Genomic DNA, 24,919 nt, shown 5'->3' with positions numbered 1-24,919 from the left:
CTGCAGCTGGACCATGAGGTCCCTTCCAACACACGGGATCTGCTGTTCCAACCTCCACTCACAGCAAAAGAGAGAAAGCCCATCATGCCTCCAAAAGAAACAGGGAGCTACCAGAGGTCAGCACAGGCCTGTCTTGACATTCCCTATATCTCCCATGCACAGGGCAACCGTGGGGTCATGCGCTCCTGTGTGCCCTGCCTCAGCAGCCCCGCACAGGGTAACAACAGTGGGGTCATGCGCTCCTGTGTGCCCTGCCTCAGCAGCCCCGCACAGGGCAACAACAGTGGGGTCATGCGCCCCTGTGTGCCCTGCCTCAGCAGCCCCGCACAGGGCAACAACAGTGGGGTCATGCGCCCCTGTGTGCCCTGCCTCAGCAGCCCCGCACAGGGCAACAACAGTGGGGTCATGCGCCCCTGTGTGCCCTGCCTCAGCAGCCCCGCACAGGGCAACAACAGTGGGGTCATGCGCCCCTGTGTGCCCTGCCTCAGCAGCCCCGCACAGGGCAACAACAGTGGGGTCATGCGCCCCTGTGTGTGCCCTGCCTCAGCAGCCCCACACGAATGGATTTCCCTCCATCAGATACTCGTCACTGTGTCTTTTCACACCTGTTACAACCCTCTGGCCTCAGGGTCACCATCATTTATGACATCAAAACTCCCACGAGGCTGTCAGACAGCGGCCCAGCATGCTTGGAGGCATGGGTGTGCCAGCCACCAATGACCTCCTCCTGAACTGACTGAACGCATTTGTTCCTTACTCCCGAGAAAGCCCATTTCCTGTGGACATGGTCTGTGGTGGAGATTATGAGGCACGAGGAGCGTGGTGGCCACTGGCTGGCAAGACAGCCTGGTTTCCTAGTGCTAGCACTGGGCCCTCACCAGGCCCCATCAGCTCAAGAGCTCATGGGAGCTCTCAAGGCCGTGGCTTGACCCTTTCTGTCTACAGGCAAGAGGGTGTGGAAGACGTTTGCTAGCCCAAATCCATCACGATCACTGTGGCAACAGTCAGGATTAAGACCACCGAGCCCAGACAACACAGAGCACCGAGAAGCCTTCAATCATCTAGAGGGCGCACGTGTTCTGTGTGGCCCCAAAGGTGAACCTGGGAGCAGCAGACAGACAGAAGTACAAGGACTCAATGCAAATGTCAGGGTCCCCTGTCACTGAAAACCTCAGGGCAGGGATGATCTGGCATGGAGAAAGCGTCTGACTATGCACAGGGCTCCATAATGCTTACAAGGGCCCTGACACAGAGCTTGACTGTGAACCTGTGTGTCCAGATGTTCCCAACACATCTGGATCTGGGTTTACTGGAGCTACTTTGCATCTGGTGGAAACATTCACAGTCTACTGTAACCCAAACTGGATGGGCGACACTGGGCTCATGTGCTTAGGGCATGTTTCAGGAATGGGAACAGGCCTCTGCTAAGACTTATCTTCAGCCTACTGGCAGTTGGCGCACAATTACCCAGGATGCTGTGTTGGCCACTCCGGGCACCTGAAGCAACACACTAAACTCAGGTGTCCTTGGTCACCTCTGGGTGGACACCTCTGTGGATGTCTCAGACCAAACAGGCCCTAGAGGCACCAAACTGCTGGCCACCGGGGTGGTCTTTCTGGTACAGGCCCTGTGCCTTACATGGGCATCTGGTTCAGGGCCATGTTTCCCCAAATGTTATCTAGCTGTTTTTTGGTTTGGGTCTCTAGTAGGGTCCTGGGGTTGTTCAAAGGCTAGAAAATGAACCCTTTCCAAGTTTGGGCAATGTGAGTTGTGATCTGTGGGCTCAGCCCTGAACACTGGAGCATGGCGAGTGTCTGCAGATCTGGGCCACTCTTGTTTGACCTGCCAGCAGCAGGGAGGACTTAGAAGGGAAGACCACAAAAGCCCACAGCTGTGCTTCCCACTGACCGAAGCCACCTCCTTCCCTCCTTCCTAGTTCATGGTTCTTCCCCAAAGAGCATGGTGAGTCAGAAGTAAGAGCCAGGAACCATAAACACACCCACATAGCTTAATAACTAGAAAGGAAACAAACTGCTATTTTAAAACTATAGTCTGGAAAAGAACTGCCCCAAACCTGACTCTGAGAGGGTGGCTTGCAGCAGACTTGCCCAGGGACAGAGATGGCTTGGTTAAGACACTCTTCATCAGGTCTTTCCTGGATGCCACAAGCAGGGTCCCCCCCCTCCCCAGACACCGAAGCCTGTGCTGACAGAGTAAATCCAGTCCATCCCACTGAGACAGAGGGTCAGCTGGGACTCTGTGCCCGCGCTATAAACACGGCCCCTCACCCGAGGTGCAGGGCAAGTGAACATGAGTGAGAGAGCTCTGCTTCAAGGGGGCAATCGGAAGCCCCCAGGACTAGGAGAGGAGGGGACAGGCCTCCTAGAAAACGGGAGGAACAGGGCAGGGGGTTTGCTCGCTTACCAAGACATGCAACACATAAATGGCTGTGCCACCCCCCGAAATGAGAGAGTGGGTGACACAGTGTTCAGAGAGTGGCTCCTTGCTTTATAACTCCCAAGCACACATTTTCATTTGGCCAATCACCAGCAGTGTGGTCCCGAGCAAACCACTTAACCTCTGCACCTCACTGTCTGTATGCGGGAAGCAGGTGAAGATGTCAGCACACACTCGTGGTTCTGGGAAGTCACAGAGCTCACACACAGGAACCACTGAGACTGGTGCCCAGCCCACCACAAGGACATCAGCTGTCACAGCCACTGCTATGGTGTGCACGCCTTGGCTCAGGTACTGCCTTGAATGCCCCATGAGGACAGACACACTGGACAAGGCTTCTAGGAGACAGAGGACAGTGGGACCACTGGCTCCTCAGCCCAGGGTCTAAGCTGAGTCCCCAATCCCCAGGGAGCAGAGGAGAGGCCCCGGTTGTTCCACTGCCCCCAGTATTTCGAGTGCAGACTGAACCTCGGAAAAGCAACCAAACTGACACTCAGCCTTTCCCTGACAGTCTGGGGCCAGGCACACGTGGCCCTGGCCTCTGTCACTTGGCTGGGCAGACAGGAACCTTTGCCTCAGTGACAATAACAAAGGTCTGAAAAATAAGGAAACTTGTGGTGTCCAGATGAGATGAGGCAGCCATGGGGTAGCTGGCTGTCCTGTCTAGCAAAGCTGCTGGGAACAGGCTCCCCATGCTGGCCAAGGTACCTTAGCACACAACATACAAGCATCCAGTCTAAGAAGCAGGGCTAGGGCAAGGGTCTGAGTCAGGGATCCTCCTGAGAGTGCTCCAGCTGAATGGCGTCTGGGACAGAGACAGTGGGGCCAGGAGTATCTACAGAGTTGGCATCAGGCACTCAGCCGACTTCTTAGTACACATTCCCTCTGTTAGCTCTTCCCTGAGGTAAGGGATTACACACTCATGCAAACTCCAGCGGGGACAGTTCAGGCAGGGAGGCCAGTTTCCAACAAGCAGCACCAGTATTGACCACTGAAGTGGCCTGCAAGCACTTACCAGGAAGTGGACATCATCAAAGCCATTCAGCAGCAACTTGCTCTCGTACTGCTGCAAGCCAATTGACTCCAGCCACTCCCCGACGCTCTGCTCCAGCGTACGAGAACCTGACGAGAGAGGAATCGGCAGACGCTTGAAAAGGGAAAACCCATTAAGGCGGTAGCAGCGGCACTCAGAGGCAGACAGATGGCACTGCCACACCATAGCCATTACCATAAAACAGCCAGACTGTGTACAAGAGAGCACAGAGAGCAGGCTTCTGCTTCTCTTGCCCCGTGCAGGCAGGGCAGAGCTGCCTGGCACTGCACACGGGCCAACCTGGGTGGCTGCTGCCCATTCACACCCCACCACAGGAGCTGTCCGGGGCCAGGGCCGAGGCCACACATGCACGATCTTGCCCTAGGGCTGGGGGAGCCAACCCCCAATGGTCTCTGGGTCAACTCCTCATCAGTGTCCATCCACACAGAGGCATGGCAGAAAGTCTGTCCCCACAGGCACTAGAGGGGGACGCTAGAGCTCCTAAGTGCCCACCAGCCTGGCTGCTCCTCTCCATGCAACTTCTGGAGCGGCTGAGGGGCCGTGGCGAGGGGCTAGTTGTGTGACCTTGCAGCGTGAACCAGTTGGCAGTGAGCACGAGTCTTCATGCAGCGGAGGGGACACAGGCATACAGTACAGCGAGGGCTCCGGGAAGGAAGCGCGGTGGCTGTTCACAGGGGCCCGGCACATGCAAGGCAAGCAGCACAGAACACGGCAGGGGGACAGAAGGGACTTTTACTTGATTTCCCCCAGCAGTCCCGGAATAAGCAAACCATGGCCCCAGATCTTTGTGCTCCCAGCTCAGGGCAGTCAGGGAGCAGAGCGGGACAGGTGAGCTGGAGTGTGGGGATCAGGCTCAGGTGTGGCTCTGCGAGGTCAATGGCACTGTCTTCTACCAGGCTGTGTGGCCAGCAAACTGCGTGCCTCCTGGGCTGAGGCGCTGCCTGAGGAGCTGCCTTTCTGATCCGGGTTGGCTTCCACGAGTGTGGTGTTCATTCTCCCCGTCTTCGGTGGCAGTTCCCGTGACCTGCCTGTCTGCCTGCTTAGAGGAAAGCGGCTGGGCTGTTCAGTTCTTGGTCAAAGAAGACAAAACCCAAGCAGATAAAAGAAAGAGGCGGCACTTGTCCGTCAGGAGCCGGCAGCTTGTCTATTCACATTGCGCTGCTCTCTGGTCAAGCAACACACACAGCTTTCTTCCTGGGGTCTCTGGTCCCACCGTCTCTATAGATGCACAGGCAAGGGGACATTTATTCATCCTGCTCTATGGTCAGGACAGGACTGGGGCAGTGCAGGGAAGACAAAAGTTCAGTCCTTCCAGCAGCCCTCAGATGTTCTGAGCTGGGTGCCTTCACACCCCACCCTACTTCTTTGGTTCTTGAAGCAAGGACAGGCAAAAGGAGGATAAAGAAGGGGAGGAAAAGACAGGTTCGAGGCAGGAGAAAGAAGGACCAACCACAGAGACATCACCTCCCAGGGACTCTTCTCGACACGGTGAAAGTCATTCTGCCGTTACTGTCGGTCTCTGCCCTTCAAGGCAGGGCAATGCCAATTTGCTTGTCTTAGGGACCCTGCTGACCAACTGTGGCAGCCTCCACTCCTCTCCTGTCCTCCGAAGAACAGATGGTGGGTGGTGACTGGTAGTCTCTGGATGCAGGCTGTAGCAGTGCTCCAAAACGCCAAGTCTGGGGGCTCTTAAACTTGCCCTTGAATGGAAAGTCGGCTCCAGGAACCTACGCAGCAGGCTTCTGAATGCTCATGAGCTTGTGTGACCCCAGCTGCTGATTCATTCCTGCTTGTAATCCCAGGCCGGGCAGCTGTGGTCCAGTCCAGGCTGCTGCCGGCGGATGTGTGCGCTTACAGAGCCGCAGCAGAATGTAACGCTTTGTCTAGAGGCTCTGGGGCTCCACACTGCTGGCTGCTGACTGCCAGCTCCACAGTCCTTGCTCACTCTCGTCTGGCCCTCCCCTTCCTCCCCTCCCACCCTTCCCCCTTCCATGCTCAGGAAAATACATCAAGGATCGGACATCGGAGCAGAAGCTCTGCTGCTGAGGGGGAGCCAGAGTGAAATGACAGGTTTCCGGAGATGGATGCTGGCAATGCAGACCGGCACTAAGTGGGGGATGGCAGCTTCATTGAAAGCTTGGGGGCCCAAAACCTCTTACAGGGGCACAGAAGACTTGGGTTGGCAGTTTCAAGGACAGCCAGGGGAAGGGACTAAGGGGCAACAGAGCCCACAGTCAAGTGACCCCCGCCTCCCGCTTGAGGAAGCATTGTTCTACTCAGCATGAAAATGTCACAGCAAGGCTACAGCACCTGATGCTCCTTAGGTGAGATCTCAGGGGCCAAGGGAGAAGCACACACCTAGGGTAGGGACACTCAGCAAGGGACAGCCAAGGGGAGGCCTGAACAACTGCAAGTATCGCCAGGGAGGAGACAAACGTCACAGATATACAGGAACCACACATCATTCCAGAAATATGCTGGAGGCACCTGCATCTCAATAGGCCACATACAGGCATTGTGTCCAGAGGGACCGGGCCCGCCTGGAGGCTACACCTGGCAGTCACTCAGCAGTCACTGGGAGTGCAAACAGGAAAGTCAGGTTATCCTCTAGACAGAATGGTTAGTGTGATGGACTTCTGGTAGTTGACAGAGGCATGAAGCAGTTGTGAGACCTGTCTGTTGGGGGTTGGGGTGGACAGTCTGGGGGCTCTTGGGTATCCAAACAGGACTGCACTCCAGTGCTGCAGTCCTGCCCTTCTTAGAGACCCAGTGCAGTCAGTTCCTCTGAGCAGCTGCTGCTTGGCTTGGGGCCTGCTGCTTGAGGCTGTTCCTCCTCCCAAGAGGTGCTGGTAGGAAGCTGGTGCTCGGGTGGATGAAACGAAGTCTGTATCTAGAACTGGGATTTGAACTCAGGGCAGAGTGGCTCCAGGAGCCCAGACTCTGCCCAGCTTAGCCACAGTTCCTTTCTCCAATTCATACAGCACCCTGCTCCATCAGGCCTCTTGGCAGGACAACAGAAGCCCAAGACTGGGAAGCGTCACAAGGAAGGCTGCTGGGCCAGGTGGCACACTCCTCAGAAAGGGAAGCTGGGCCTGCTTCAGTAGGCCCGTGCTCTACAAGGTGGTCTGAACCAGGCCTCTGGGGGCCGTGAGCACCAGCTCCAAGAGGCACTTTAAGGACATCTCTCCTGAGAAGGAGACCCCGGCATGATGGCCCACTTGACAAAAAAGGAAAGCAAGGCAGACCTTACTCTAATGGCTTGGAGGACCAGACTGAGCTGTTCTGTAGGGATCTGGGTGAGACCAGCAGATGACCGAGAGATCTGGGAAGGAAAGAGACACCCCCACCCCACCCCCACCCCCAGGGGACATTCATCTGCCCCACACTGCCAATGCAGTGAACAAGGCCTATGAGGGCCATGCTGGAGCCAGAGCCACCTCAGGGACTGGGGACAGGTGTGGAAGTAACTCCAGTCTGGGCCACTCTTGATGAAGTCCAAGACAATGAGCAGCCTGACACTACTGGACACTGCAACTCCTTTTCTTATTACGCAGTCTCAGATTCAATGCTTATACTCCCCTCTGAAATGCAGTCATTTCCCCAACAGTAGAGGGCCAGGGACATGGCTGAGGCTGGCCCCTTTCTTCTACAGATGTTTGTCTTGGGTCAGAGAAGACCCTCAGGCTGCCAGAGCCAGAGAGAGGCCCGTGCTCTACAAGGTGGGGACTAGTACAGTACCTGAGATCCTCTGCTGTTCCTGAGAAAAGTCAATGCCTTCTCCAATGGAGCTCATGATTTTCTCAATCTGAAACAGAAGGAAAAGAACAGAAGGTGGGGGGTCAAGAGAGGGGTCAACCTGGGGCCAGCAATGCCAGCTCAAGGTCAGGACCACCATGTCTGTCCTCCCAGGGTCTAACCCAGCCCAGAAGGTAGGGAAAACTACTCTGTGGGGCTCCACATAGCAGTGGTGTGGGCTGAGGTAAAAACATGACCTCTCTCCTGGACTCAGAAGCCTCACTCCCTACCCCAGTAGTCTGTGCACGTTAGGGCTTAGGTTCCGTGACAGCTTTGCTCTATGTTTTGCTCCAAACACGTAGAGTCATGAGTGTAATACAGATAGATAAGGGGTGGCCATGACTGCCAGCTCTGAGGTGTAGAGGCAGGCAGACCACATGCACACAGGAAGCTCCCGGAAGCTGGGTGGGGGGGAGGGGGAGATGTAGCCCTGGATGGAAACCCTTTTGCATCGGGGAGGCCAGATGGGGGTTTGCACTTATTGGGGGAAAAGGGACATCAACCCTGCCCTTCCTTGGACCCACAGCAGAGACAGCGAGACTCAAAGCATCCAAATGTCAGCACGGCCCCTGGGGTGGACCACTTGTCTCAGCACCTGGCTTTGGTTCCTGTGGAACCCAGCTGCCACATCTGCCCCTAGTCCAGTGTGTGTGGCCAGGGGAGATCTAGACAGCCAGACAAGGATCGCCTGCCCCCTTCTTGGGCTGCAGTGATAATGAGCTCATTCACAGTTTCTTCCAAAGCCATGAAAAGAGGGACCTTTTGTACCAAGGACTTGGATGCTCTTTCCCCTAAGTGCAAGTAAGGAGCCTGGGTCTGACAATCAGAAAAACAACTCCCAGCTGGCAGCCAGGGCGTGCAGCTGACACTCAGAAGAGCATGGACTAAAAGTGCCTTCTCCCTCTCTAGGCCAATCCAGCCATCGTCAGCTACAGAGCTCAGCTAAAGCTGAGGGACACAACTCAAGAGAAGCAGACCCTGAAGCAGATGGGTAGGGGTGTCAGCTCCAGGGTGTCTCGGCACTGGCCTGGAGTACACAGCCACCCACACGCATCCCTCCCTTTGCTTCTGGCCATTTCAGCAGGCAAATGACCCAGACAGCCAGGAAAAGACCAGCACCCTCTAAAGCCTGGGATGTAAATGGATAGAGACTGGATTAAATATAAACCATGTTCACACAGTGTCTGGTGGATAACATGGCTCAATAAAAATTAGCTTGTGCCCATTGTCCTCTGTTGCCCTCTGAGGGATCCAGCCTACTAAAACCTAAATTTGAAGCTTAAGAAAATATTTTTTTATGTGTATGGGTGTTTTGCTTGCAATTTTATCTAAGCACCGCTGTGTGCAGTGCCTGCCGAGGCCAGCAGAAGGCACAGCATCCCTGGAACTGGAGTTACAGATGGTTATGAGCCATCTTATGGTGCTGGGAGTCAAATCAAAGGTCCTCTGCCAGCAGCAAGTGCCCATAAACCTTAACCCATCTCTCCAACCCACTCAAAAAACATTTTGACTCATGTTTTTTTGGTTGTTACTTTTAAGACAGGATCTTACTATGTAATCATGGCTGGCTTGGAACTCACTATATATAAACCAGACTGGTCCTGAATTCAGAGATCCCTCTACCATTGCCCTCCCAAGCACACCACCATGCCTGGCCCTCGATGGATACTGCTTTACAAACAAATTACTCAGAAACTACAAGAGGTTATTCAGAGAACGAACGGTATGCCTCCCGTTACCTCGTTCTTGCCACCCTTTTAGACCACTCATCAGATATGGGTCAATGCAAGGACAGTCCCACCCTTCCGCCGCAACAGAGACGCCACGTATCTTACTTTTCACCGTTAACTGAGTTCTGGAGCTTTTACACAATTCACAGAGAACTTGCAACGGATGAGCCACACTGTCCGTGCGGCTCTCATATCACGCGCTGAGCAGCCGCCTTGCACATCTGTGGGCGTTTTCTCATCGCCAGGGCTGCAATGTGTGTTCTTTCCATGTGTGTCTTTGTGCACATTTACAAGCACACAAAGTGGGGTCACTGCTGAAGGTGTGTGTCTGCTGAAGGTCCACCAGGCACTACATAGCAGTGTGGTCTGGGGGGGGGGGCGGCTCAGTGGGTCAAAGCGCTTGTCATGCAAATGTGTGGCCCTGAGTAATGATCCCACTGACTCACAGGAGGATGGATGGATGGATGGATGGATGGATGGATGGATGGATGGATGGATGGTTGGTTGGTTGGATGGATGTGTCAGCTGCACTTATCACAGCACCGACGGTGAGGTGGGAGGCAGGGACAAGAGGATCCCCAGAAGCTCACCGGCTAGCCAGCCTGGAGTGCACAGCCACCAACAAGAGACCCTGTCTTAAGGAAGGTGGGAGGTGAAGAAGTCCTCTGACCGCCACATATGCACCGTGATGAGGCATGTGAGAGCCTGTTGCACTTACACACACGAAAACCTGCGTGTATATGTAGACAGAGCCAGCAGAAGGTCACAGAAGCCCTCCTCCCAGCCACAGCAACTCTGATGAAGGTCTTCCAGAAGTGGTGCTCACTAACTCACACTGTCGGTTCACTCCATCTGTAGGGTGTCTATTCGTGACGCCTGTCTTTTCACAGAGTTACAGCTTTTCTGTAACTTCAACACAGGGTCTCCCACTCCTTCACACCACACCCTCTTCCCCTGGAGAGGCTCACCCTGCCCAGCTGAGAAGACACCTCAGGGCCAGTTCTCAAAGCCTGAGTTGTCTCATCTAATTATAGAAGCCTCATGGCTGGGCAAAGAGCAGGGACTCAATACATGCTACTCCCTTGCCTTCCTTTTTCTTTCCTAGAACATCTGTAGGAAGAAACAGGTGCTCAAGGTGAGGAGACAGTTCCCCACATGGGGAAGAATGGCCTTCATTCCTGGGTGGTGCCAGAGTAGGAAGATGGGGGTATCTATGGCCAGCTCCCCAAGAGTGAAGTCAAGTGCATTTCATCTCCTGAGCATGGCCATGTAAGTGAATGAATGAATGAACAGATATTTTCCATTGCGTTGGCCTAGCAATGAAAAATAATTTTCCAAGGCCATGGTCCACACCATGGCAGAGAGAGCTGAACTGTGTGGTGGTCCCATGTATTCTCTCATTCCTGAGACTTCCCAGAGGACCATTTGACATGAGTTCTGCTTGTCCCCAGAACTACCCACAGGTGCCTAGAGGCCAGCACAAGCCAGGGTTTCCACAGCCTACCCTGTGTGCCTATGCTAGTGGACACTGGCAGGAGGCTTTGCCCAAACATTTTACTGTTCTGTAAGCTGCCACAGCTGGGTCACGCCAAAGAGTCTGGTGTAAAGACGAACTGAAGGCACATGTCAGTGCCTTGGCCGCTGGAACCTACAGAGGTGACATGGGGTGGCTGGGAGGGTTTCTGGGCAGCCCCCAGGGCTGCTCTCCCCACCTCTACTCACAGCTCAGAAGCAGTGGATCCCACACTCACTTGGCAGGCAGACACCACTCCTGTGCACCCAGGGAAGAGGAGGGAGGGGTGGCAGGAGGACGTGGTTTTCTTTTCCTGATGCTGGGGTGAGTGCCATGTTTGGAGCAATGGCTAGTACTGCACTCCTCAAGAGCTGTGACAGAAAATGTGCATCTGTGGTTAAGATAAGGCCCTGGAAGTGATCACAGTGAATTCCTGTGTTAAAAAATATTTTGAAGCCTGGCAGTGGTGGTGCACACCTTTAATCCCAGCACTCGGGAGGCAAAGGTGGGCAGCCTGGTCTACAGAGCCAGTTCCAGGCCAGCCAGGGCGACACAGAGAAACCCTGTCTCAACACAGAGAAACCCTGTCTCAACACAGAGAAACTCTGTCTCAACAGAGAGAAACCCTGTCTCAACAAAACAAACGAAACAAAACAAAACAAACCTATTTCAGCAGGTATTCTGGATGGTTCTGTTTGGGTGGCTCCCTGCCAGGGCTGTGTGAAGTGCACTCCCCAAATGGCTGGGATCAAACACTGGCTATGCTGCTGACCTCTGTGTGGAGCCCCCAGGATCCTGGATGCCGGCAGCTGTCCATGGGTGGTGGCATCCAGCCATTGGGATGGAACTACACTTTTTAAACAGCCACTGGAGCAGAAGGAAAACCTCTCCAAGTTGAGGAGTGTTGTGTGTGCCAGGAGGTTTGTGATGTGTAGGCATTCCCTGGGGGCACACTGGAGGGTAAGTGCACTCATACTTCTGGGCCTGTGGGAAACTTAGAAGTAATACTATGTCAAGAGGCTGTATTTGGGACCAAGCCATTAGGACAACAGCCACCAGTGAGGTGTGTGCCTCAACATTGGGACTTTATGGGGAGGAGAGGAACTGCCTTCCTCCTCCTGTTCCAAGTATAAATATTAAAGCGGACACCCCACCCCACCCCAGCTCCTTCCTGCTGCCTGGGGAGTCCCCAGAGTTGCAAAGCACACGCTATGTCTTCAGGTCTGCACTACAGAGCTAGAGATATGCACCCCCACTTACGAACTTACAGAAACCTGTCTGGCTCTGATGCTTTAACAGTTCTAATGGAGTGTCTCAGCGATGCCAAGAACCATCAAAGGGGAAAGCCTGTCTCGGACCTTAGATCTCACCCTGTCTTCTACAGAGCTGGTGTCTCGGTCACCAGGCTGGTCCCTGCAACTTGAATCATGTTTACATAAAGGGGGAAAGCAGGGAAGGTGGCCTACACTGCGGCCCCTAGGTCCATCTGGACCCTCTGGAGCTCCTCCCCTATTTTACACCCTGCGCAGCTCCTCACCAGCCCTGCAGAGCCTCGGCTATTGTAGAGCTCACTGTGGAGCAGGCACAGCACGCACCCCCACATCCAGGGAAGAATCGAGGTGCCACACCTTGGCAGATCCTTAAATGAGGCTCACCCCACCTTGTCATGCGACCACTGACCCTGTCAGGGAATCCAGAAGATGCTGACAGGGACACTCAGAGCAGGAGCCACATGAGAGCCCATGATTCCCTCTGTGCTTGCTCGGTTGCCTCTCAGAGCAGACAGGCACTCAGCCCTGAGTGCGCTGTGACCTAACCTCTGGAAAAGGGTCAGTGACAGGGCTGGGGCTACGGTAGCTGTCTTCCCCTTCCCAGACTGAGTTGCAAAAGGCCTCAGGGAAGACAAAGGTGGACTGAAGTAAATGATTTGTCTTGATTTTCTAACCTTGTCAAAGGCTTTTAGAAGAGACCAGCATGGCGTGGAGGATGGGGGAGGGAGGGTACTCAGGGGCGCGGGATGAATGAAGATTTGCCAGTGGGTTCAGCCCTCTTCTCAAGCAAGCCAGAACAATGGGCAACTTCTCCACAGAGCAGACTGTTAGTCTCACTGTCTCATCACAGGAGGGTACACAGACTGATACCATATTTATTGTGGTAACCCCTCATGATAACCATATTTATTGTGGTATCCCCTCACTCCAATTTCCTTTCCCTCGCTGCTTGCCTTCTCCCAAGGATGACCCCTTTTCCTCCAAGCTAAGGGGCAACAGAGCTGTTTCATTTCAAAAACATTTTGTCTTGCCTGACAAACAGCCTACCTCATGACTGCGGCAGACATACAGGAAAGCCAAGGATGCCCAGTCCTAGGCCATGTCTCTCTGCCCCCTTGGCCTGCTCCTTTGGACTTGGGATACTGCCAATCATACAACCACCAGCTGGGTCCCTTTTCCACCCAGGGGCAGGACTTGTGATCCTTCTTTGTCAGTCTGACTGGCTTTGGAATCTCGTGTGAGACCCAGTCCTGTGAGGGGGTTTTCATAGAGGTTTAGGTGAGAAGAAACCCCTGAATGTGCCCAGAGACAGCTGGGCTGGACTGAACAAGGAGGAAAACAAGCTGGGCTGCAGAGCCCATCTGGCCCTGCCTCCCGACTATGACGCACTGTGACCACCCGCCACCACCACATGCTCTCTGCCCCAGTGGACTGCACCTCAATCTGTGACTGCTTCTGCCACAGTAATAGGAAAACAGAAAGGAAATGTGTAATTATGACAGGAACTTGAGAGAAGAAGCCACATGGAAATAAGTAACTGTTGCCAACTGGCCCCCTCCTGCCTGGATGGCCCACTCTGAGAACAGTCTTTGACTCAAAGTCTCTGGAAACTGCTGAAAAGAGAGAAATTGGGAGACCTAGATTCCAATTAACTTTATTATTGCTCGCCACATAACTCTGGGTTATGTGTCAGGTTTTGGCTTTAAAAAGTGGGACAACTATCTAAAAGATTAATGAGACTTTGTATTTGGGTTCTGGGCCAGTTTATGCTTAGTGTTTGGCACATGTAGGAGGGACACAAACTAAGTCACACAAGCTAAGGTGGGGAATAGGTCCCTGACTGGCTGTGGATCCTGCTTCCAGTGTCATCTTCACTCTACACCGCCCCCCCTTCCTGTTCTTTGTGTACTGTGATTAAAGGGGGGTGGGGTGGGTGTGTGGCACCAGGGGACCAGCATCAGCTCCTCAGGCCTCCAGGCGAACAGCTGTTTGTAGCAGGGCAGTCAGAGTACAACACGCATATAATCAAGGGTCAACACACTATCCCATCTGCCAGCGTCCCCAAGGTGTCCTCAACTTGCCACCCCTAATTACTGCTGAACAGGAAGAAGTCAGAGAATCCATACAGAACCCCAAACCTTACTTTCAGACAGCAAAGTCTGCAGCTCACACAGGAGGCACATCCTACACTGTTGCCATTCAGATGAGGTCATAGGTCAGAAAAACAATTGCCACAGACAATGCCAGAAGAGTGGGTGCCCTGGAGGCTGGAGGGTGGGGCTGGGGATGGACAGACTGGGAAGGACAGAAGGGAACATTCTGGGGTCACACTAGTCTTCCACATCCTAATGGAATTTGGGCTTACACAAATGTAGGTATCTGTCAAGGCTTATGCAATGACAGCTATGATGTAGGCATGTCTTTGAGTAGGTTATCAGGCCACTTTTAAGACCCAGACTATAATATTAAACTCTAGTTAATGACACAGCTTTTTCTTTGCTTTTTTTTTTTTTCCTTTCTGTGGCTCTGGCTGTCCTGGAACTTGATTTGTAGGCCTCGAACTTACAGAGATTCACCTGCCTCTGCCTCCTAAGTGCTGGGATCAAAGGCGTGCACCAACAAACATGGCTAATGACAAAGCTTTTTTAAGTTTAGGGATGAAATGTACTTATGTTTGCAACTTACTCTGAGACACAACAAAAAATAACATGGTTTGCTAAATGGACAGATGTGGACAGAGCAGACTTCAGAATAAAAATCCTGAGTTCAAATTCTGCTTCTCTGCATTCACGAGCAGAAACTTGGAGAAGTCATTCAAAGTCTCCGAGCTTTAGCACACTCCCAAAGAGTGTGAGAAGACTCTTCACCTACCAGATCATTGCTATGGCCAATGATTTTTCTTCTTGCCTCTCCCTACTCCCCTGAGCCAGTCTCACTGTGCAGCCCAAGTTCATCTTAAACTCAAGCTCTTCCTGCCTCCGTTTCCCCAGTGCTGGGATTTGGGGCATGCACCAGCATGCCCAGCTGTTTCCTTCTCTGAGCCCCAGTTTCCTCAAAGGCTGCTGGGAAAGTCAGAGCCTGTATGAAGAAGCATGGCTGGAAAACGGCCTGTGTCCTGGTGTCATTCCTCCATTCCCTGATGACATCACTGCTGTGGAATATTACTTTAACTATGCAAAGATGTGTTACATTTGTTTATGCTGCATTTGTTTAACAATGTAAAGATGTATTGCTTTGCCTCCTAAGGCACATGGCTGGTCTAACAACAAGCTGAACAGCTAATAGCTAGGCAATAGAGGGATAGGTGGGATGGGCAGGCAGAGAGAAACAAGAATGAGGGAGAAGGAGAGGAAGACACCAGGGGCCAGCCAACAGATGTGCAGTAAGCAAGAAAGTAGGACAAACAGAATGCAAGAAAACTAAAAAGCCCCGAAGCAAAATGTAGATGAGGAGAAACAGGTTAAAATAAGTTATATAGTGGGACAAGCATAAGATAAGACCAAGCATTTGTAATTGGTCATAGGTCTCCGTGTTTTTATTTGGGAGCTGGCTGGTGGTCCAAGAAAGCATGCTAGGCATCACCCTAGAAGATGAGGGTCTGCAGTTCCTCCTCCAGGGCTGGGTCTGTCGGCACTGTCTGGGGGAACTTCAGCCTGGGCTTCCTGGGTCAGAACAGGAGGTCCTCAGGGCTTCCTTATCCCAATCCTTAAGAAACATGGGCTGTGTTGAAAAAGCTGAATTGCCATCTACTCCCTGCTCTGGAACCAGCTGACCAGATGCCATCCTTGCTCTGGGAATAAACTGCATATGCCAGGGAACCGTCCAACACCCACCCTCCTCATTCAATCATTGTGGTTACATTCTAAAATGAGGCTCACCTCATTCTAAAATAAACAGAATCCCACCTAAAAACAGGTTAAAAGCCAGGTCTTTCGGAGATAAACCAGACGGAAGGGCAGAAAATGTACACTAACTCTGTGAACAATAGCTCATTTCCTGGACACAGCTGGTGGTTGCTTCTTCATTTGGGACAAAGCGTCCCAATGAGGGAGGGCCTTCCTGGTAAGAGCTTTTGGACGGTTCAGGCCTGTGCTGTTCCAACAGGGTAGAGGTGGGGACTGCTGTATCTGTGTTCTCCACACTTGGGAGAGAGTTGGTCCCCAAGAGCTGAACAGCAGGTCACAAAACAGGCACATTTGGCTGGAGCCTGCACCTGACTAGTGGCCTTCTGTCTGCTACTGACAGCATGTGGCCGCCTTCGCCCCACTGGCCTGCAGATTAGCTCACTGTACAGCACCTCCTCCATCAGCAAGTGACAGGCCCTACAGGGCTCACAGCCTGCAGGATGCACTCTAGCACTCACAGGTGAGTGCTGTGCTTATCAAGATGAGCTGGGAACCACGCCCAAACTGTTATTGGTGGTACATGAGAAACCAGAGCGGCTGGGGGGTGGTGGTAGTAATGACACCTATAACCTCAGTGCTTGGGAGGCTGAATAGGAGGGCCTAGAGTCTGAGGCCAGCCTGGGCTATAGTGCGACCACATCTAAACATAAATAAGTGAATACAGGAAATTTAGGGCTAGGACCATAGTATTAGGGTAAGTGCCTAGCATGTGCCATCTCTGTCCCCATCCCCAACCCCACAGGGAGGAAAAAGAAAAGAAAATGTAATTAAGTGTTACAAAAGTAAAGAAACAAGTGAAAGAGCTGTTTCTGTAACAACCAAGTGGATACTTCAAAGCCACATAATACAGGGAAGATTTGAAAATGTGTTCCTGAATGAGGTGCAGTCGGTGGAGTAAGTTTGGGAAATTCTGAAAGACTTCTTCTATACTCGCAATGCTTCACAAGTGGCTTAATTCTGGCTTTACTTGCAAGAAAGTCAAACTGTCAACTCCAGTCAGTGGGGCATCACAATGTGGATGGTAAGAAAGAGTGGAGAACACAACGTGAGCAAAGTCACTCTGAGGGAAAGACTGACCCAGGCTCCCTCCAAAGAGCAGACACCACACATCTACACTTTACAGTAAACTGATGTTTGCATTCCTTTCCTTAACAGGGCTTGTAATTGACCAGAAGCTCCCACTAAACAACGGGGCACGCTGCAGAAAAAAGCCCCTGGAAGCACCAACTTTCCAACCACCTTCCTTATCAAGCATGTCCCACCTCCCAGAGCGGAGTCCTGCTCTTGATGCTTTTTCTTAGAAGTCTCTCCACTGACTGGAGCCAACACTAGGCGGTGGTTACCTCCTCCTCCTTTGTAGATCTGTTTGAACAGTGTCCTTGCTTTCACCTATTGCTACCTGGGTTCGGTACAAACAGCCATGGTCTGGCCTTTCTGAGCTCACCATCAGAGCACATAGGCATCAGTGGAGCCAAGGCTCTGCTCTGTGCCCAGAGGCTGCTGTAGTCCTAAATTCCAGCCTTCATCCACACACGTGGCAGGTGGTGAGCCAGAACTGCCTTCAGCCAGCCTAGGGGCCCAAGCAGGGAGCACAAAAGCAGGTTATGAGGCCTAAGCCTTTTTCCACATAAGGAGCCCTCCCTGCCAGGGCAGACCATAGGACAGGAGGCAAAAGCAAACCTGAGTCTCTGTCTAAGAGAAAAAGGTTCAGCTATGAGGTAGGAGCTAACCCATGCCCAGCCTGGCCTCTGCCCCACCAAGAGTGCAAGAACCCACCGAAATGACATCCTGGAGAAAAGTCTCCACACATGAGAATTCTGGGAGCAGCAGAGCTCAGGAAGCCTGACTTTGTGGAAGACGTGATGATGCTCCTGCCAATCTGTGCCCCGTGACCTGTCCCCATTCCTGCTGACACAGAAGGTCTCTGGCCTGTGCTCCTCTGCAGTTACCCACTCTTCCCTCTGAATGCCTCTTAGGATCAGTCCAGTCTCGGCTCTTCCCTGATGTAGTAGAACAGATTTTCACAGCCAGAGCAAGGCTTCTACTTGGCTGGCCCTCTCTGCTAGCTATAACCCACCTAAGATTAATCCATGCATGGGAGCCAAACCCCTTCATGCAGGCAGTAAGGCAAAATGGAGCGGTTGTCACTCGGTACACACATGCTAGTCCCTATACCCGAAGTTACTGCATGGAGGCAGCAGAGGTGGCCTGGCTGCACACAGGAAGGTCAAGGTACTTGCACACACAGACTTGCCCCCAACACACTCGCAGGCCTCTGGAGCTTTCCCTCTGTGCTCCACGGCTACAACCGGTAGGCACTGGGCTCTGGGCGACTTACTTGATACAGATGGAAAAAGTGAGCCTTCAATGAGGTTAAACCCTAACTGGCTCTTAGGCACAGATGTCTTAGGGGCATCCCTAAAAAGGAAAGGAGAGGGAACAAACAGTGGCTCACCCTGAGGTACACAGTGTTGTCCCACCTAGGATTGCTCCAGCTGCATCTTCACCTAGGGATTTGAGGGCCTTTTTGGTTTGGGACAGAAGGAGAGATGCTCCCTTGTGAGCTGTTGCTTCTCAGCCTCTCTGATCTAGCAGGTTTTCATGCCAATATCTGACTCCTGAGTCTTTATTGGTAAATAGAACAACTTGGATGAAAACAACATTTGGCATCCAGTGTGTGACGAGATCACGCAGTGACTTTTGAAGCTACCATCTCTCCCTGGTGCTCCTAGAGCCATCTCTCCCTGGCGCTCCTAGAGCGTCTTCTCCCACTGTGATCTCCCTGCCTGCACCCTGGGCGGCGGCGGCGGCTGCTGGAAGATACCCGCTTGCACTATAGCACTGCTCAGGCGTCTTAGGCTGGGGCTGCTGCTGCACCACAGCCCCAAGATCCTCACAGCCTTTGTAAGACACCTGGGGAGTTCAAAGGATGTTCGTTCCCATGTTAAGAATAGGAAATATTGCGGGCTGGAGAGATGGCTCAGAGGTTAAGAGCACTGGCTGCTCTTCCAGAGGTCATGAGTTCAATTCCCAGCAACCACATGGTGGCTCACAACCATCTGTAATGAAATCTGGTGCCCTCTTCCCTCTTCTGACATGCAGGCAAATGTGCAAGTAGGACATTGTATACATAATAAATAAATAAAATGTTTAAAAAAAAAAAAGAATAGGAAATATTGCAGGGCAGTGGTGGCCCACGCCTTTAATCCCAGCACTTGGGAGGCAGAGAGGCAGGTGGATCTCTGTGAGTTCAAGACCAGACTGGTCTACAGAGTGAGTGCCAGGACAGCCTCCAAGGCCACAGAGAAACCCTGTCTCGAATAATGAAAATAAGAAAAATATTTATATGCAGAGGAATTTAGACAAAAACCTACTGTGTCACTGCATGATGAAACTGAAAGGGGAGACCACAGGTCGCTAGAAATTCAACCTTCATTTTTTTCAGTATCTACACAAGAATGACCAACAGACATAGGCACCCCCAAGGTTATGCACAAGTTAAATGGAATCCTAGAAATGTTAGATTTGAGGAGATTAAAGGAATTGGCCATTTCATATGGTATGCATTCACCCTAAGTAAAGCACAGATTCATGGGCAACTCAGAATTATCTCCCAAGACTAAAAAGATTTAGCTACTGGAAAGATCTAGTTACAGCAGTATTACAAGCGGGTCCTCAGTTACAATGGTGAACATGGTGGAAAGAGGGAGCTGGGGCCAGAGAAAAACGAAATGGGGCTAGAGGTATTGCTATTTCCCAAGTACAGTTTCCAGGTGAAGGCCAATATGCTGAGTTGCAAAGACAGTTTGGATTTGATGACTACATCTTGGCGCTATGTCATTTAGCAGCTCTGAATACTTGGAACAAGATGAAAAATCAGGAAAGAAGTCTGAGTCACTTGCTAAAATTATACAAGGTCCAAAAGAATCTTTCACTGATTTTTTTGTAAAGATTGATTTCAGCAGTAAATAGGACAGTATCAGCTTCAAAAGTCAGATGAATATTAACTGAATCCTTCACTTTTGAAAATGCTAATTCAGAATGTAAAAGGGTGATCAGATCTTTAAAGGAAATATCAGCACCAATAGATGAATGGATTAGAAATATGGCTGATATTGGATCTCATGCTTATGATGCTATTTTGATAGAAGTGATTTCCAAAATTTTTAAGAAAAATCAAAAGTCAGGTGTTTTAAGTATGGTAGGCAGGATCATCAGAAAAAGGACTGTAGGCAAGGCATTCCTAGAAACAAGGATTTTCTAAAGATAATCCAAACAGAGGGCCCAGCCTTCTGGAGCATGCAGGTGTGGCAAAGCCTGGCATTAGACTAACGAAGACAGATTGACAAGGCACAGGGAAGGTAACCCTTTGCTACTGGGAAATGCCTTAGGGGCCCCAATATCAAATTTGGTTTGATTATTCCCTATCAGCATTGGAGAAATCCATCCACAGAGCAATTAAAAGACTTAATGTCTGTTGTTTAAAAAAAAAAAAAAAAAAGAAAAGCACATTGCTCTGGATGTGATCAAGGACAAAGCAGCTTTAGTAGATAAAACAAAAAATTCAGGAGAGACCATAAAACAAGTATTTTGGCAAACTTCTATAAATGATCAAAGACCAAAGCTAAAAACATGAATAAATGACACTGTAATTGAAGGATTACTTAACACAGGTGCAGATGTAACCATAATTTCACCAAAATTTGGCATTCAGATTAGCCTCCTCAGGAGATAAATGTTCAATTTTTAGGGATTAGAACTTTATCTCAGGTTAAAAAAAAAAGCAAAGGTGTACCAGAAGGACAGATAGGAAAATTAAATCCATATATGGCTAACATAGCAATGAATTTGTAGGGACATGATTTGTCATAGCAATGGAAAACAAAGATTAATGTTATTCCAATCTCAGAAACAAACCATAACATAAAGAATGCTTCTGAGAAGAATATTAAAATGTATTATCAAGAACAGTCACAGACTGTTCAGGTTGTTCATAAGAAGGACACAACAGCTGGTGTTCTTTCAAAGGTACCTACTGCCCAACCTTTAAAATGGTTGACTGACAATCCTGTGTGAGTGGAACAATGGTCTTTGACATCAGACACCAGCTAAATGATCAACATATAGAAGAATTGACTAGTCCTTGGGTTTCTCTTATATTTGTTATTAAAAAGAAATAAAGAAAATGGAGAATGGTAACAGATCTGAGAGCTATTAATAAGGCTCTTTACAGTCTGGAATTTCCTTGCCTTCTCTATTACCTAAGGAATGGTCTATTACAGTGAATGATTAAAAGACTGCCTTTTTACTACACCTTTACAAGAACAGAACAGAGAAAATTTTGCCTTCACAGTTATAATTTATAATAATTTCCAGCCTGTTAAAAGCTATCATAGTGCCAGGCCGTGGTGTCGCACGCCTTTAATCCCAGCACTCAGGAGGCAGAGGCAGGCAGATCTCTGTGAGTTCAAGGCCAGCCTGGTCTCCAGAGTGAGTGCCAGGATAGGCTCCAAAGCTACACAGAGAAACCCTGTCTTGGAAAAAAAGAAAAAAAAAAAAAAGGTATCAGTTGAAAGTTCTTCCATAAGGATTGTTAAACATCTCCACCTTGTGTCAATATTTTGCACAACAGCTATTAGAAATATTTTGTAAACAGTTTCCTCAACCTATAATTTACCATTATTTACCATTATACGGATGATATCTTACTAGCCAATTCAGATGCAGCTACCTTAAGGAAAAAACGTCTGATGAACTAAAGAGAATTTTGCCATTCTCGGTATTACAAATTGCTCTTGGAAAAATACAAAGAGGAGATTCTATTAATTACCTAGTATATCAGATAGGTTTACAGCAAATCCAACTAAAGAAAGTACAAATCAGGAGAGATCAACTACGAACTCCTTTAATGATTTTCAAAAGTTGCTAGAAGATATAAATTGGCTAAGGCCTATAATTAGATTAACTAATTAAGAGCTATGTAATTTATTTGTTTTTGTTGTTGTTGTTGAGGTTATTGTTTTTCGAGTTAGGGTTTCTCTGTGGCTTTGGAGGCTGTCCTAGAACTAGCTCTGTAGACCAGGCTGGCCTCGAACTCACAGAGATCTGCCTGCCTCTGCCTCCCAAGTGCTGGGATTAAAGGCATGCACCACCTCCTCCTGGCGAAGAGCCACTAATATATTTCAAACCTTACAAGATGATAAGGACGTAAATAGTCCAAGAAAATTATCAGCTGAAGCTGAGAAAGAATTGGCTCTGGTAGAATCTACAGGATGCACAGATGGATCACTTGAATCCAGAGCTTGATCGTATCCTAGTCATTCTACCTTCTACTCATTCTGTTACAGGAATTCTTATGCAGAGAGAAGATGATATCTTAGAATGGATATTTTTAGTATAAACACAGTAAAAAAATTTAAGCCCTATGTAAAAAGGTTTCTGAAAATTCTGAAAGGAAAACTGAGACTTTTTAGCAGGAATACACTGAGCAGAAATTGTGGTACCTTTTACTAATGCACTGGCAAAGAGCTTGAAATAATTTCTTGGGAGAGAATAACAAAAAATGTCCCAAAAGCAAGAGACTCCAGTTTATAAAAAGAACTAATTGGATTCTCCCTTACATAGTAAGAGGCACACCAATTTTTGGAGCCCCTACATTCTAAACTGATGCCAATAAATCAGGAAAGGTGGCTCAAAGCCCTTATGAGTCTGTTCAAAAGTCAGAATTATATGCTATTCTCATGGTATTATTGATAGAGTTACTGACTCTCAACGAGTAGAAAGTTGTTTTTCATACCGAAACTGTGGAACTTATCCCAGATGATTCAGAATTAACTTCACTATTTATTCAATTACAACAAGTAATCAGAAACAGAAATCATCCATTGTGCGTAACACATATTGGATCCCATATGGGTCTGCCAGGGCCTCTACCACAAGGTAACGGTGACATTCTTCATCAATAAATAGAATTGTGCCTGAAGTCTTGGAATTTCATAAGAAACACCACATCAATAGCAAAGGTTTGAAGAAAGATTTTTATCACTTGGCAACAAGCCAAGGAAATTTACGGAACTGTCCTATTTGTTCTTTGTATAACCAAACTACATTTCCTGCAGGAAGTAACCCAAAATGTACCTGAAGAAATGAAATTTGGCAAAAGGATGTGTTTAATTTTTTTCAGAGTTTGGAAAATTAAAGTATGTGCATCATACCATAGATACATATTCAGGATTTCAATGGACAACGGCTTTAAGTTCTGAAAAGGCTGATTCTGTAATTATACATTTATTAGACGTTATGGCTATTATGGGGATACCTGTACAATGCTCTAGCATATGTGTCTAGTAAGATGAAACAGCTCTTTGCGTATTACAGGTATACCATACAATCCTACAGGACAAGCACATGTAAAGTTTATACAGTTACGAGACATAAAAACTTAAGTTGTTTATCTAAGAAAATGTTTTAAGGCCTAAAAAGATATTTGTGGGCTGGTAATACAAGTTATGATAGAAAGTGGTTTAGGTAGAAAATTTTGGACTCACCAAGACAGGATAGATAATAGAGTAATTACTTCGAATTTGCCAAATACTAATTGACTGGACATTGTGAATATAATTGTTACCTGATATTTATTTTTATTGTATATAGTTTTACTGTGTTAGAGTTAAAATTCTCCCTTTTTATTTAGATTTTCAAAAAGGGGGAAACATTGTGGGATATTTGATTGTATTGGGAAACTCCAAGACTGTGTTAATAAAATTAATCTTGGATTGGAGGGATGGGGAGGGAGTGACATGAACTAGCCACAGAGAGTACAGAGGACCTGGGAAGTCAGAGAGAGAGACACACAGGAAGGAGTAGGGAGGGACTTAGAGACTTGAGGGCCTTCTTGGTGTGGGACAAAGGTCAGTGGGTTGTTTATCTGCCTCTCTGATCCAGTAGGTTTTCATCCCAATATCTGACTTGCAAATCTTTATTGGTAAATAGAACAACTTAGGTAAAAAAAAAATACTCCACTGTCACGACTGGAGCCTTTCCTCTTGGGGACAGGGCGAAAGGAAAAAGGGGGGAAAAAGTTTTCCTAGATTCTCACCAGCACAGCGGACCTTTCCTGGTCTCCATGGCAATAACAAAGGCCGCCCACAGCCCTTCTCAATGCCACTGCGCCCAGCTCTCGCCACCACTATTCTGCTTAAAGTGTTAGTGACCTCTGGCTTTCCTCTAGCTTATCGCCTCTGCTGCTATTCCTGCAGAACACAGGGTGCCTATGATTGCAGGAGCAAAACTCAGCTCAGGGCTAGAGGCTCATCTGGCTGGGGAGGAAACAGGAGGCCACAGGTCAAGGACGGAAGAAACGAAGCCCCGTACAAGGCGCACAGAAAGCCAGCTCCACTGGCCACTGTGTGTGGGGAGCCATATGCAACAGAGTTGGGGGAGGTGAGCGCCCCACTGGCAAGAAGCACAGAGATTAACCCACCCCTAGGAAAGGCTCTGAGACCTACATGTGTGGTTCACTGTCACGGTTGGGACAACCAAATGATCATCGGCTCAGAAAGAACACTAAGATTAAGCGGCACACAAGACGGGGAGGCAGGGGAAATGGTCACATAACCACTCTGATGTCTGTGCTGGGAGACCCCTAGGCTGCCCTACCCATGAGCTGACAATGCTCCACAGCCTCAGCCTGCATGAAGGCCCCACGGCAGCATTACCCCCAAGCCCAGTGGGTCTGCAATAAGGGTCAGTGCCAGAGCCGGGTCTGCACAGGGGCCAGGAGAGATCCAGTTTATCAATGAGTGAGACCCAGGACAACAGCCTCTCTCAGTGTTTTAATTTTATGAGTCCTACTTCTGATTACTTACTGGATTTCTGCCAATCCAATAATCAATAAAGACTTAGAATGGGAGTGTGTGCTCACTTCAGATGCAGCAAACCCATGGCAAGGCCGCTTTGTTCCTTCCCGAGTTCCAGGGCAACAGGGAAGAGGGCAAGACTGGGCAGGTTAGACACAAAGGGGAGTCTTACTGGGACCCCAGAGGGGGCCTGGAAGAGGGGCCCCTCTCCAAGCCTGGGCTTCCCAGCTCTTTGTTAACTGGGGTACAGCTTGTCTTCCGAGACACCCCTTTTGCCTGATCAGTAAGTGAGCTGCTGCAGGGTGGGGGTGTACAGGCTGAAGGAGTGGTCTGGAG

General features: G+C 49.7%; 1 protein-coding gene across 1 annotated transcript in view; it reads right to left on the bottom strand.

Moving 5' to 3' along the window:
• The window catches only part of Anks1a (ankyrin repeat and sterile alpha motif domain containing 1A), a 151,691-nt gene that overhangs the window by 19,098 nt on the left and 107,674 nt on the right, over positions 1-24,919 (bottom strand). The window contains 2 exon segments of the mRNA XM_035451787.1: positions 3,473-3,579; positions 7,250-7,316. Coding sequence (XP_035307678.1) covers positions 3,473-3,579; positions 7,250-7,316 — 174 coding nt within the window.

The sequence above is a fragment of the Cricetulus griseus genome, assembly GCF_003668045.3.
Source record: "Cricetulus griseus strain 17A/GY chromosome 1 unlocalized genomic scaffold, alternate assembly CriGri-PICRH-1.0 chr1_0, whole genome shotgun sequence".
NCBI classification, from domain to species: Eukaryota; Metazoa; Chordata; class Mammalia; order Rodentia; family Cricetidae; genus Cricetulus; species Cricetulus griseus.
The sequence above is the reverse complement of the archived record's forward strand: the minus strand, read 5'-3'. Positions and strand labels throughout refer to the sequence as shown.